Below are 15807 nucleotides of genomic sequence, written 5' to 3'. Positions count from 1 at the left end.
TCATCTAAGTCATTGATGAAGATATTGAAGAGTACTGGGCCTAAGACAGAACCTTGTGGTACCCCACTGCTTACTTCTCTCCATGTGGATGTAGTGCTGTTGAGGACTACTCATTGAGTTTGGTTTGCCAGCCAGCTACAGATCCATCTGGTGGTGATGTTGTCTATTTTTTCTTTTTCTAGCTTACTAAGGAGTAGGCTGTGGTCTACTTTATCAAATGCCTTACTGAAGTCTAAGTATACTACATCCACAGTATTTCACTGGTCTATTTAGTCACTTTGTCGAAGAATGAAATAAGATTGGTTTGGCATGATTTGCTTTTAACAAACCTGTGCTGACTACTAGTTATAACTTTGTTTGCTTCTAGTTGTTCGCAGATCTTTTTTTTTATTATCTTTTCTAGGATCTTCCCAGGTATTGATGTTAAGCTGATTGGTCTGTAGTTTCCTGGGTCTGCTTTTTTTTCCCTTTCTTGACGATGGGAACCACATCAGTCCTTTTCCAATCCTCAGATATTTCCCCAGTGCTCCAGGATTTTTGAAAGATGTAGTGCAGTGGTTCTGAGATAACATCTGCCAGCTCCTTCAGAACTCTGGGATGTAATTTGTCAGGCCCCGGTGATTTATATTTGTCAAGGTCAGATAGGTGTTCTCTTACCATTTTCTTGCTTATTTTAATTTTTGTTTCTAATTTGTCTGTTGCAGTGGGTTTTTTGATGTGTTGGGCTATGGTTTCTTTTTGTGTGAAGACTGATGTAATAAGCAGCTCTGTTTTCTCCCTGTTGCCTGTTATTTCCTTGCCATCTTCTCTCTTTAGTGGAGCTACAGTTTCCTTGATTTTTTTCTTGTTGTTAATATGTTGGAAGAATTTTTTTTTTTAATCCATGATTTCTGTTGCAAATCTTTTATTCGTTCTGAGCCTTTGCTTTCTTGACTTCATCTTTACGTGTTCTGACTGTCTGCTGATAATTGGCCTTAGTTATGTGTCCCTCTTTCTATTTTTTGTATTTGTCCTTTTTGTCTTTCAGTTTGTCAGAGACATCTTTGTGCAGCCATGCTGGTTTCTTCTTGAATTTCTTGTTTTTCTTTTTCAGTGGTACTGTGGTGGTCTGGGTTTTTATGATCGTATTTAGACAGTTTCCCATGCTTCTTGGGTTCTTTTCAGCTTTAGGATTTTCATCCATGGGATCTTTCCTAGGTTCTCTCTGAGTTTGTTAAAGTCAACTCTTTTGAAGTTCAAGACACTGGTTGGATTGTTTTCTGTTGCTAGTGTTTGTGTTATATTAAATTCCAGTATGACACAGTCACTTTCACCCAAGGTTCCGGCAACTTCAACTGCCTCTGTCAATTCTTCTCTATTAGTTAGAATTAAGTCCAGTGTGGCTTTATGTCTAGTTCCCTCCTCCATCTTTTGGATGACACAAAAGTTGTTGGCTAGGTTGGTTAGGAATCTGTTTTATCTCCCGCTCGCTGTAGAGTTTGTCTCCCAGTTGATATCTGGGTAGTTGAAGTCTCCCATTATTATTGTGGTATGCTTCCTACATACATTTGTTAACTGGTTGGCAAAGAGTTCATCTGTAATATACACCTATGGCAATGTCACTTTTTTCTCTTTTATATTGACCCATGTGCATTCTGGAGAGATTTTATATTTGATCATGTATTTTTCTGTAGATATGTAGTGTTCTCTTACATATAGTGCAACTACTACTACTCTTTTTGTAGACCTGTTTCTTTTGAACAATTTGTATCCATCTATCAGTCCATTCCATTCATGGGTTTTGTCCCACCAGGTTTCTCTAATATCAGCTATGTCATACTCTCCCTCATGTACTATTGCTTCTAGTTTGCCCTGTTTGTTCCCCAAGCTTTGAGCATTTGTATATAAGCATTTAAGGCTTTTGTGCCTTAATTGTTACTTTGCTGGTTGCTCCTCCTGTTCTCAAGAGCTGCCCATTTTATATACAATTTCAGCTTGTTCCTAGGAGGAAGGCAACCATTTATAATACTCTCAATCAGGGAAGAAACCAAAGCTTCAATTCCTCATAAACTTAATTAGGATTTGTCTCCTTAAATTCAATAAGGCTTGGTGCAGATAAGACAGAAATGAATTTTACAAGAATTGTATCTTGACAAAAATCAAAATAAAGCACTAGTCTGAATCTGGAATTTATGTTCAAATGATAATACTTTTATACCATTTTGATTTGTGGCTGCTACTACTATAGCCAGTTTGCTTTCAATTATATTTTTAAAAGGGTGTTTTTTTCTCTGTGATTTCAAAGTTTCTTTTATTACTGTATATAGCATTTTGAAGCTATGCTTTGACATCATACACAAATAGTACTTTACGTTTTGAGACACAAACCAAACCTAAAGAATTGTATCTTTACTTCTGCAACTCTGAAGCCCAAAAGTTACATCTTACAACAATTATAAACAGCATTTTGATTAAAACCTTTCTTCATTACTAATGTTTATCATGTCCTGTCCACACACATTAAACAGCTACAGTATCCTTGAGTTTTCTCAAGTGTATTAAGCCTGTGTCTTTCATTATATTCTATGAAATCCTATAGGACATTAATTTTCCATGTAATCCTTAAAAGGAAAACTATTTTAAAAACAAATCTAATAAGAAATGCAAGGTAATGCTAAGGATACTGCTCTACCTAAATCAAATTGACAACTATTTTAAACAGTTCTGTATTAAACTACTAGCCTGATACATTTATGTATCCACTTTGTGGTTTCCACTTGGATAAAACCGATCAGTGCAACTATCTCTTCTTGAAGGAATAGGATAAGGTGAATTGCTTGTGTGGCTGACCTTTAGAAAACATCTCTATCAAATGTTTTATTTCTAGAACATCTAAACTAGTAATACTTTCCAAGAGGTCATCTGATTGGCGAGATATTTTGCAACAATGATGTCATTGAGTAATGAGTTGCAGATGAGGTCAGGATTAGGAAGGCAAAAACATGGGTGTATTACCCTTAGATTAATCTTCATCTCTAAGAAAAAAAGGAAGAAACTAACCAAGACTATATGCCCTAAACATAGGAATTTAAATAATGTTTAATGAGAATATAGTAGAGTACATAACTAGCTTGATAGCCAATTCTACTGTGCATTATTGCGAAGCTATGCCTTCTTCCATTGGAAGCAGAAGACTTTAGAATATTTGTTTTTGCTAATTATTCATCCTCCTCTCTCATGCTATCAGTCTGAGGATGTTGATCTGCTTTTGGTAAGTGGGAATAATGTTTATTGAAGACATGCAGAAACAATTCATTTGCTTTTCGCTACTGAGTTGGCAGTTGAAATACAGGAAGCTTTTCCAGAATGTAACCTTTTCTTCAAAAACAAATTTAAGTCTCTCCCATCTTGAAAGATGTTTAAAAGTTTTGTATTTAACCGCTGCAAAGCAACAATTTTATAAAGATTGGATTTAGCGTTCTTCCAGTACTGTCACCTTTGAATGCCCAAACTTTTTAATGTTTCCATCAAATGCCCTATGCCTTTAAATTTCCAATCTTGATTTGTACATGTTAGAGTCCCACAATAAGAAAATACAGGGTAAAGATATATTTAATAGTATCTTTCATATAAGTTTCAGCATTTTTAAGAATGAAGTGACCATAGCACCATCTGCTGGAAAAAACAGAACATGCAGCATTGCATATTCATCATCTAGCTTGCCTATTTTAAGCATAGGCAGCCAGTTCACCTAAGGAGGTCTGTGTATGTAAGCAGGCTTCTGCACATGTCCCAAATTGTAACAAAAACCATAGAAAAGTCAAACATGCATGTATATGGGCATATCATTAGGTTGCTTTCAACAGTTAATTCTCTATTACCATCTGGCACAACTCATCCTACTTCAATACTTTTTTAAGCACCCTTGGAACTGAACTGGGATGAAGGAGTAGCATAATATTTTTAATGATATTTTTCAGGCATTTTTTTTCAAACTTAAATTATTACATGTTAAATATTCTTATCCTCCTAGTCTGACTGCTACTAATGTATATGTGGGGGGGGAGGAGAAAAATCTTATATGTTTGGTAACCTAGGAGATTCTGATTTAATGAGTTACTATGGTGACAACTGGTCTCTTGAAAAAAATGATAAATCATGGGATTGGCAGAGTTCATAAAAGCGACATGATAAATGATTAATGTAGTGAAATCTGTATGCAATTTTGTACCATAGGAACAAATCCAATCTCTAAATATAATTTGTTTCAAATGTTTTCCATCCTTCCATTAATATGTTTATTTTACTCATTTAAAAGAATCAAAGGATAAATAACTCTCAGTCTGCTCAGTCATTGGCTACTCCGGTGGTTTCCGTGGCAACTCCTACTTTACCAGGGCAAGGGATGGGAGGATACCCATCAGCCATTTCAACAACATATGGTACCGGTAAGTTTCCACAGAATTCTGAGCCTTATAGATTAAATAGAAAAAAGCCAGATACTCACATACAGAAAAGCCCAAGTAGTTATGAATTTGATGCTTGTGGTAATATGAAATGAAACAATATGTAGAATCCTATCTCATTTTTGCTGTGTATCATAACAAGAATTACTTTTAAGTGGCATAAGAATCACTCATTCACACTTGACAGTTGAAGAGCCACTTAAACTTCCCTTATCAGAAAATGCTTTGACATTCCCACTCTCATAATTAATTGATGCCTGCTGGCACATTGTAGGGATAGCTTACCTGCATTCATACACTTTTGAGAGGCCAGAAATGCTTCCATCCTTACCTGAACTGCAGACTCCACAGTGTCTGATTTGTACACTCATAAGGTATCCATTTGTACATCAGAATTTTATAAAGGTTGGATTTAGCGTTCTTCCAGGACCTTTGAATGCCCAAACTTTTTAATGTTTCCATCAAATGCCCTATGATAGGAAACAGTAATGGGGACAAGAAGGCATATCACTGCAGAACTTTCTTTTGTATAATAAGCAGGGACTGGCAGAGCCATGAATGGCTGTACCAAATCCTTATCTGGAAGGGGAGGCCATTTTCCAGTTCAGGGTCCCCCCCAAAAGTTGAAGCCCAAAGTATGTCCATTTTCTGTTGACTAGGGTTCTAAACTCAATGTGAGCCTGCTACACACTGCAAAAACTGAGTTGTGTACCTTTTTTCACTTCTATACTTACAGGCTTGAATGTGTATTCAAGGTCACAGTCCATGGGAACATAGTAACTAACTAACCCCAGAGCCTAAGGTTGCTATTTCCAAGAATCCAAGGCTAATCTAATTTTGATTGCACTTTACAGTAATCTTCCGTAAAGCTCATATATTTGGCCCATATTCAATATCAAAGTGGGGAACTGTGGTCCTCCAGTAGGCACTAATCTAGAGTGTCCAGCATCCATTGCCATGCAGGGCCACGTAACTGGGAGTTGTTGCCCAGCAATATCCTAAGAGTCATAGGTTTTCCATTCCTTGCAAGTAAGCTGACATTGGAGGCTGGATTTTTTGGTGTTGATAAATGTGTGCTAAAAATATTACAAAACATCACAAGCTGAAAGTTCACCAGGAGCCAGAAAATCATATATTTAGCATTTATTTCCTAAGATAGTAAACTGAGTTTATGCACTTGTGTATCTATGCATATATCCACCTATTGTGCTTTCAGTGAGTGGCGAGGAGAAGGGAATACCTTTAATACCACAATTGCAGTAGATGTTACAATGCCTTATTAATGGAATTTACTTTGGAATTCTTTCTTCTTAATTTTGAAAACATTGTGTTTTTTTTTATTCTTGCATCAGAATATTCGCTAAGTAGTGCAGATTTGTCATCATTGTCTGGCTTTAACACAGCCAGTGCTCTCCACTTGGGCTCAGTAACTGGCTGGCAGCAGCAACATCTACACAACATGGCACCATCTGCCCTCAGTCAATTGGGGTAAGTCAGAATTCAAAGCATTATATTATTTTTAAAAGACCCAAGATATCTCCCTCCCCAACAATAATAATAATAATAATCCTGTTTTTGGTTATAAAGCTTTTCCCTCCCTGTTGGAGAAATCCAGTGTTTGGAGCAGAGAGCTCAGAGTTTCTAGTATTCTGGAGATGAGACACCTTGAAAGGAACCAAAGCTATAATCTTGGCAGAATGACTGAATCCTCTTTGTCCTACAAGAAACCCAAGAGAGTTGCCTCCATCTAGCTCTGTCCTGTGTCCCTTCCTCTGTAGATAATGTTCCGCTGGTTGTCAGTAGAAAGCGATATGAGAGGCAGGTGTAACACATAATAAATGGCAGGTCTGCAGTATGTCAGTGATAGATGCATCATGCATATGGATAGATTGCAGTGCAGCAATGGGGGAGGAGAGCAGTTTAGTGAAATCAGATGGCAAACAGTCTATGGGATTAAATTGTCTTGGCAGTGGAGTTTCAACATTAGCTGTACTAGGCCATGTTTTATTTTATTTATTTGTATCCCCTCTTTATTGTTTTAAAATAACTCAAGGTGGCAAACATATCCACCTTTCTCCTTCCATTTTCTCCACAACAACAACCCTGTGAAGTTAGTTGGGCTGAAAGAGAGTGACTGGACCAGTGTCACCCAGCTGGCTTTCATGTTACCAATAGAAGACAATATATGAAGCTCAGGGTGGACCTGGAAGTCCTTGGTGCTCTCTGAGTTTGGCTGTATTATTATGTATTCAGCTATGTGTTCCATTAGGCTAGAAGCAGCTGGCCTCACCTGAACTTGGGCTGACCAGGAAATAATCTTCCAGCCCAAATTCAGCTGCCCCAAAAGCCAGAACTGCACTGCTTAAGAACAGGTTTTAGGGCCCTCTTGCAGTCATAAGTTGAGGACTACCTGTACTGTACATGCAGAGGTTTTAATACCTGGCATCACTGGTGATATCAGATGACTGCAAGATCTAAAATCATGTAGATTATTTGACAGAAGACGTTTTTCCATCATTTCTGAGGAAAAGCTCACATAAATGCTAGCCTACCATTTACTTGAGCTGAGTCTAGAAATTATATCCCCAAAATTCAGACCTTGAAAGCAGATAAGCAATTCATTTATAACTCGTATATTTTTCCCCAATCTATTAACATAAGCTTGTTTCACTGATTTATATTATACCCTTGTAGTCACAGTGATATTAGAATTCAAAGGTTTTTACTTTTTCTTCTCTGCTTTTAACCAGAGCTTTAAACCATTCAGACTTTAAGACTTTACTGCACTTTGCAATACCTGTCTGCTTAGTATTACCAACTGATTTACCAGCTTGACCCAGACATAATCCACATTTACTTGAGCATCATGCATTTTAGAAGAGGCACAGATATTTCACTTATTTCTCTTACATTATGATAAATTACATGTTCAAAAGGATGCCAGCAAGCAAACCTGGTGTTCGTTTTCCCAGTGAAAGGGCATGCATTCCTGCCCTCTAGTGGCAAATTCAGGAGGGAAAAACCTATAATAATTTATACCAAGCTGTTGTAAAAGCCAGAAACTCTTTATAAAAAATAAATATAAGCAAATCCAGTGGAACAAGGAAACTAGCAAAACCATAGTATTCACTTTTCCTATTATCTGAATTGCGCATAGTCAAGGTTGAAAGTCTTTTCTGTGATTGGAGACGTGAGTGCATTACTGATATTCCTCAATTTATGACCACAATTGGAATTTCCACCATAACTTAGTGCAGTTGCAAGTAGAATTCCAATTCTACTGATATTAGAACAATTTTTACATCAGTCATTAAGTGAATGACCATAGTTGTTAAGCAAATCTAATTTCCCCAATAGGCATTTTCTGCCAGCAAAAAAAGGCAAAAAATGTTGCAAATTTTGATCACATAACTGCAGGACATTTCAATTGGTAATAATTGTGGGTAGGTTGCCAAACACCACAATTGTGATCACACAACCATGGGAATTGTGTGACAGTCATAAGTATATATACAGATCATAACTCACTTTTTTTCAAGACTATCATAAGTTTGAATATATTGTTAAATGAACAATATAAGTCGAGGACTATTTGTATGCCGCCCTGAGTCCGCAAGGAGAAGGGTGGGATATAAATTTAATTTAATAATAATTAATTAAAAAATAATGCCTATTTAGAGAGATGCCTTCCTTTTAGGATGCATTGAAAGCAGTAGCTCAGCCCTATTTAAATTAAATATGCTGCCATTCACTTCAGTGAGAAGTAGATTATACCAATTATTTTGTCTGTAATGCTTAGGTGGAAATTGTATTACTGCGAAAGCTCTATTAAATATTTCCTATAATCTTCATAATAATATTCTTTGTGCATTAATCTTAGTGTTTTAAAAAATACATTACAAAATAGAAAATGCCCCATCTAAGCATTTAAAGTGAACAAATTGTTTTCAGCTGAGCACCATAACATAAACAGACTATTTCACAAAGAAAGCAAAGTTCATAATTAAATGCTAAACCAATAGCAAACCTTCATAGATTTGGCACACACCATCATCTATTTCTAGCTCAGTCATAAAATACCTGCCCTAATTTTGCCTGTACATTATTCTATAAATATTTATGCTACATTTGTCAGAAATTGACTCTCAACTGACAAAAATAAGAAAATTTCACTTGGCAATTCCTTCTATAAATCTTGTACATCGGTTTTAATCTGAAATTAAATAACAGTTAGTTAGGCTGCAAGAAAAGATAACACTTCTTTTAATTCTGCTCTGTCCAGTTTAGTATGTAAGCTGGATCTTAGGAGTGTGCATTTTTACTTTTTTAGAAATCAAGAAAACTGTGTGTGAGACCTTATTTTTATAGTTAGTGCTTCTAGTTTCCACACTGAATAAAGATATTCATTACATGGCAAATTGAACTAATTTCCAATAGTTAACAGATCCCAACTATAGATAGTGGGTTAACTTCAGGTATCGCCAAGAATGTAAAATCAAGACAATTCTGCCCTTTGGCTTGCTTTTCACCCAACTGCAACTGTATGGCCAATATGCTTGTCTATTCCTTTAGAGAAAATAACTGCACCAATTTTGACAAAATCAGCTGAATGCAGGGCAGATGAAAGCAATTATGGATACAGCATTTCTCTTCCTCTTTGTTGACTAACAATAGCCATTCATTATTAAACATTGTGACAATTAATGATAAAAGCATTGCCACATCATTCTAAGGATAGATATATAGCATTGCTTTGCATTTTCTGCAGAGTTTAGAAAACAGTTGGCTACAGTCCTTCACTTTGTGCTCAGCCACAAAGATTTTAGACGGCTAGGCCTGAGCGTGTGAGCTTTCCAGTCTTTCAAAACGTGCAGCTCCAGTGCTCAAGTGACATATCTCCTTCGTGCCATAGCCTTTCATCCCTCTGAAACATCCAATCTGCCATGTCATCTCTGAGTGATATACAACCTCCATGCACAATCAACTAGTATCCACAAAGTCATTGCCATTAGTACAGCTATTAGCACAATTTGAACACCTTATTGGTTCAGGATTTATCCATATGGTGGCTGGAGAATTTTGGGAGATGAAATTTCCACATCTTAACATTGCTGAAATTGAAAAACACTGATTTAAATAATTATATTGAAAATAACCATGTTCGAGTATTGCCTTTTTTCCCCCTCATTTCATCAACCTACAGCTTAACAAGCCACTCTTATCTGTTTGGCCATCAAAAAAATCCCCCTTAGTTCCAATTTCCTCATTGCCAAAAGAGGAGAGAAGGGGAAAATACAGGAGGCAATAAGCAAACAGATAACTTGGTGTTTGAATATATAACTGAAAATCATGGTTTGGTTTGGTGACTTTTTCCAATGTGGCAGGGCTTTAGAATTAATCAGAATTTTCTGTATCCAATCTTGCTTCAACTTTTTGCTTATACTAAAAATGAATATTAGTTTCTACATAGCTTTAGGGCAGGGGTAGGCAACCTCGGCTCTTTTATGACTCATGACTTCAACTTCCAGAATTCCTGAGCCAGCTTAGCTGGCTCAGGAATTCTGGGAGTTGAAGTCCATGAGTCATAAAAGAGCCGAGGTTGCCTACCCCTGCTTTAGGGTGATATAGGGAATTTCTTGAACCTTTGCTCAAACCTCTTTCCAATATGAGTTGCCATACACCTCAAGACACTCAGCAGAACCCAGAAAAATGAACCCATGATGTCTTGAAAGCCATGTGAAAAACCAAAAGATGCTGAATAGAACAGGCCCAATTATTCTTGCAGTTGAGTTGTGAGCAATCTACACTAGTCTGCCATACAACCTGCCATCTTTTTTAATTACTTTTCTGTATACGCACACACGCAGTCATATCTTAAGAAATCAATCATGGGTGTGGCTGACACTATTTCCATCTGAGGTAAAAGCCATCCTGGCTGCAGCTCTGGGCAATCCATAGAACAAACTGCAAGGACCATCTTAGGAGAGTCATCCTTTCAGACGTGTCCCACCACTGCAGAGACAATCCTACACACACACACTCCTTGGCTTTGTGCAGGAATGAGTGTTCAGTCTCTTAGCTGATATTTTGTGTAAGTGTGCATTTCAGGGGGCTCTGCCTCCTCCGTCTGTAACTGGGTTTCCTTTCCTCCTACAGAGCTTGCACTAGCACTCATTTATCTCAGAATACAAATCTCTCCCTGCCTTCTACTCAAAGCCTCAACATCAAGTCCGAACCTGTTTCTCCTCCTAGAGACCGTACCACCACGCCATCGAGATATCCACAGCACACGCGCCACGAGGCGGGAAGATCTCCTGTTGACAGCTTGAGCAGCTGTAGTAGTTCCTATGATGGAAGCGACAGGGAAGATCACCGAAATGAATTCCACTCTCCCATTGGACTCACCAGACCTTCGCCGGACGAAAGGGAAAGTCCCTCCGTGAAGCGCATGCGGCTCTCTGAAGGATGGGCAACATGATAACTTTACTAGCTATTAGAGGTTTTTTTTTTTCTTGCAGTGCGTGTGTGTGCTATACCTTAAGGGGAAAGAGGGAGGGGGGTCAATATGCATTATATGTGCTGTGTGTGGGGGGGGAAAGTCAGGTACTCTGTTTTGTAAAAGTACTTTTAAATTGCCTCAGTGATACCATATTAAAAGATAAACAGCAATGCTGAAGAGATGCTTCGCACTTGAGTTGTACAACAGATCACTTGTACAAAATAGGTTTTAAGGTTAACTTCTTTTTACTGTTGTGCTCCCTTGCAAAATGTATGTTACAATAGATAGTGTCATGTTGCAGGTTCAACGTTATTTACATGTAAATAGCCAAAAACAGAAAAAAGAGGAGGCATTTGCCCAATCCTGGGCAGATCTTTACTGAGAGAGAAAGTGGCTGTTATGCAACAAATAGAAAATGTACAGATGTTTTGGGAGACCCAGGGTGATTAAGGAAAAAAAAAGAAAAGGAAAAATTTAGGTCACTTAGTGTATCTGAAAATGCTCACAAATGTGTTGGCATATTGTATGAGTATGGCACTCAGTTAAACGGATCAAAATCATTTAAAAGAGGACCATACTTGTCAAAAAAATGTTTTGGGATTCTTTTTTTTTAGTGTGAGGGCTAATCTATTTAATTTTTTTAAAATTCTGGGTCTGGATCACTTATTAAATAAAAATATTAAAAAATATGTAAATTACATTTTCCTTATTTTCATATTAAAAAGTAAGACAGAGTTTGCAAAGCATTGTGGCTTTTTGTAGATTACATAAGCCAAAATGTGTTTTCCCCCTTCATAGCTTTGCCAATATTTTAAACAGCCCTGAAGGAAACAAAGGGGGACTTTTTGTATAGAAAGCACTACCCTAAGCCATGAAGAACTCCATGCTTTGCTAACCAAGGTAATTGTTTTCTCTTTGCAGAAATTTTGTTTTTGAAATGTGTATTTCTAATTATATAAAATATTAAGAATCTTTTAAAAAAATCTGTGAAATTAACATGCTTGTGTATAGCTTTCTAATATATATAATAATTATGGTAATAGCAGAAGTTTTTGTTATCTTAATAGTGGGGGAATTATATTTGTGCAGTTGCACATTTAAGTAACTATTTTTTTTTCCTTTCAGTTTTTCTTCTAATCAGAATACATTTTACAGAATCAGTCAGCTGTTGGAGGCTAATCTGCAAAAGATTAGGATTTTCCCTTCCTAAAGCAGCCCATATAATTCTAATACATCTGCAGTCAGTTTTGCATCTTGAGTAGTTCCATCCTATATTTGAACATGTTCTTCTTACCTTATTTATGTTTTGCATATCTTGAGGCTTTCTGCCCCTTAGATCACAACGTGACTCAGCTTTGTCTTGTTTCTATACATTCGATAAAACTAGCAATCTTTTGGCTGTAAGAGGTAACTCAGAAAGTTTGCACAAACAAAATGGAAATCTGGGGTAGCATCAAAGTGAACATCATTTAAAAAAACCCATAACAATTACCCCAAATTTGGTACCCTGACTGCATATATTATGCCCAACATTCAGTAGGTTATCTCAGAACTACAGGCAGATTCAGGTTCAAATGTAATCAAGGAAGAGTGGCCTCGGTGGCCTAGATAGCCCTTCCAACTCTGTAATTCTTTACTTCTTGTACTCTTTCATACAGAGTAATTGAGGACAGGGATAGCAGCAAAAGGTCACCAGTCTTAACTTCAATCTGGCTATAAATGTTGAGTTGTTTATGTCCAAGAATGAATTTATACGTGCATTACATTAGTTATAATACCATCATGTACAGGTATACTGCAAAATAAATCCAATAAGGTCAAAGGGATTTGTTTCCAGATGACTGAATGTAGGTTTACTCAGTATTTTGCTATGCAACACTTGGTGACTTATGGCTGAATGTATGGACCACTGAAAAGTGTTGTGCTTATTTTGACATCTGTATTTAGATGGTGTGATGGTTATAATGTAAAGCATGTGCATCATGTTGAGTAACTAGAGCTGAACTCCACAGTTCCATTCAAATGTAGTAGCTGCTGTATTTTCTTTGAGCAATCAGCCCTGCTATAAAAATTGACCATTATAATTTTCTAACTGAATTTGTTTGGTCACCACAGAAATCCATTCTGTTCTACTTTCCTCTTATTGGATAAAGCTAATATTATCCATAATTCCTACCCATACTTTTAATTAAGAATAATATCAGAATAAAATTATGCCTGAACAGGGTATCTAATTTATCTTTGACATTAATACATATTATTTATAATTTAGCAGGCATAAAAATGCATGAAAGTTATGTCATTTGCTTTAAATACTTCCATACTGGGATTGATTCTTGAAAGGAAAGGTGGGGGTTTTTTTCCCCATACTAAATAATGTGTGAATGGTATATCTGGATTCCCAGTGCTGTAGGAGAGTCCCTTTGTATATATGACTTAGTCTACTTTATTCTTTATAATTGTTTTATATTTCTTGGAGCTTTAACATCTGTCATGCAAATTAAGTCTTGGTGGTCCACCCTGCTGAGCTGAGTGAGCGAGTGAGTAAACAAGTGATGTAGCTTATTTTCTTAGGACCGGAGGGCAGGGAAGAGATGTAGGATGGAAGAAATATGAGTAATTTCTAGCATGTTAGAGTCAAAACACAGCTCATGATGCAGTTCTTTTAACTGCTCGTTTTGATACAGTATCAATATAAAGCAGAGTGAAAAATCTAGAGCGCTATTCACTCTTTACTACTTAATCCAGTTGCTGATTAATCTGTGATACCTTTCCAGAGTCATGAACAAGCATTAGCAAATCAACTGACTTTGGCAAATTTTAATGGAGACATATATGTCTACATAAGAATACAAGCAGTGAAAACTCTGTTTGATTAAGGATACCAACCAAATATAGATGTAAGGCTTTGTTCACTTTTAACAAAATCAATAATAATGACACCTATACCACAGCTGTAGTGTCATAGCTTATGATTCCGTGCTGGCTCAGCAGTTGCTTTTTCTTATCCTAAGCATTTCTTGACTAGCCCAGAAAGTCTTGGAAGTATGCTGAAGCCATATCATTTGCATGTATGTTCTAGATAACAGAAAAGCTGCATTGATAATGCATTAATTCCACCAATGACTTTAAACAGATACAAGTGCATTAAAGAAAGTGAGAATGGGGCCAATGTTTGATTTTCCTAACTTCAATCAGGCTTCCAAATGATTTTCTTCACTTTAACATTTACCATCACTTGAGAACATTCATCTTCAACAGGAATTAAATATGCAATACGGTATGTGGCCATTTTTTAAAAAGGGAAAAAGAAAGAAATAATATTTGGCTTACCAGTATGGTTGTACTGTAAGTCATTTGTCAATGTGGGTGGGTGATAGTGACAGCCATGCACATGCAAACATAAAGTTACTGTTGAGACTACTGTTCAGAATTGAAGGGATCTGTGCATGTGAACCAATGGAAATAAGCTCCTCCCACTCAGCCAGGCAATTGTGATCTTGAACAAAGCTAAATTGTGCAAGAATGGATATTACTATTTCTTCCTTTTTCCACTATTGAGCTAAACTAAAATATAGAGGCACAAAATCTAGGGTTAACTGAACATTGTAAATGGATTTAATTAATAAAGAAGCACAATGTTTAATGGTGATGTTGCTTTCTAAAAGCTTTAGTGGTCAATCCTTAACTGTTCTTTTTATCTATACCTTAATAATTTATGGTAAAGCTACAATGGAGGGACTTAATGGTGTGATTCTTTTGTATTTAAGCAGTTTTGGGGCAGTGCCCCAAAAAGGATTGAGACTTTCTTCAACCTGGGCGGAACAAAGTTAAAGGCAACACGCAATAGCCAAAAAGACGTCTTCTCCCCTTAAACTGATCTTTATTTTGGAAAAGGCTTATTAATGAAAGGAAAAGCCTCTTTTCTGATGACAGTATATGATATACACCACCCTTTCCAAATCTAGTGCCTTTTGAATATAGTGTCACAGTAAAATTCCTCCCCTAAAAGGAAATAAGCATTGGCCATATCTTAGCTAAGCAAGCTTAGCTTAGCTTGTAATCCATATATGAAGAATACTAGGTTGGGAAAAGCTAATAGAGAAAAATCTGCACACATTTATATATTGTATGCATGGGTTTCAGAAAAGGATTTTTTAAAAATCATTTCAGTGCTTTATCAACGGGCGATATTTTACTTTTCTTTTTTGGGGTAACTAAATGATTTATATTTTTCCCAGGAGTGGAATTTAACATTTTTAATAATATAGTGATATCTGCTGTTCTCAGAAGGTTTTTTTTTCCCCAAACAAAGCTAAAATGCAAGAATATCTGCTATGCTGTTTTCAAGAATGTCAAGAACCCCTTTTTGTATTGTTTGACTTTGTCTTAGCTTTTATCCATCTCCCTCATAGATGCAACAGTGTGGTTTGGTTTGGTTTTTTCTTTCTTTCCTGCTGCCTCTAGAGGGCAAATGCTTTGCCTTTATGTCCCAAAAAGCCACTTGAAACCTCAATAAATGCTATTGCCTAAACCCAGCATATTCCTCTGCTCCCATTTTATGCCAACTGCAGTGACATCTTCACATATGTGGCCTCCATTTCTTGACACTGTGAGTCCTTCAAACAGCTGGTGGAACATTGGTGTCAGGTGAGAAGACCTCACTCAGAAACTAGTAACAGGCTTTTGTGAACATATTCTAACCAAAGATGTGGAGCAATCCAAGTGTAGAATTGCACACTTTGTATCAAATTCTCTATATCACGATGGGCATAATCATGTTGTTTAGTTTCGCTTGTCCCTGCTTGTACCTCAAACTGGCCCATTCCTCTATTTTAGTCAAAGATGTCAGCTCAGTGGTAA

At 36.7% G+C, this 15807-nt stretch overlaps 1 protein-coding gene across 1 annotated transcript in view; it reads left to right on the top strand.

Moving 5' to 3' along the window:
* The window catches only part of MEF2C (myocyte enhancer factor 2C), a 183063-nt gene extending 167579 nt beyond the window's left edge, over window positions 1-15484 (top strand). The window contains exons 9-11 of the mRNA XM_015816137.1: window positions 4298-4427; window positions 5798-5933; window positions 10602-15484. Coding sequence (XP_015671623.1) covers window positions 4298-4427; window positions 5798-5933; window positions 10602-10923 — 588 coding nt within the window. The 3' untranslated portion in view covers window positions 10924-15484. The remainder of the gene's footprint in view (window positions 1-4297; window positions 4428-5797; window positions 5934-10601) is intronic.
* Window positions 15485-15807: the final 323 nt, after the last annotated feature.

This window comes from Protobothrops mucrosquamatus, unplaced genomic scaffold, assembly GCF_001527695.2.
Source record: "Protobothrops mucrosquamatus isolate PMUCROS unplaced genomic scaffold, P.Mucros_1.0 scaffold401, whole genome shotgun sequence".
Lineage (NCBI taxonomy): Eukaryota > Metazoa > Chordata > Lepidosauria > Squamata > Viperidae > Protobothrops > Protobothrops mucrosquamatus.
Note: the sequence above shows the minus strand (reverse complement) of the source record. Positions and strands in the feature narration are given on the sequence as shown.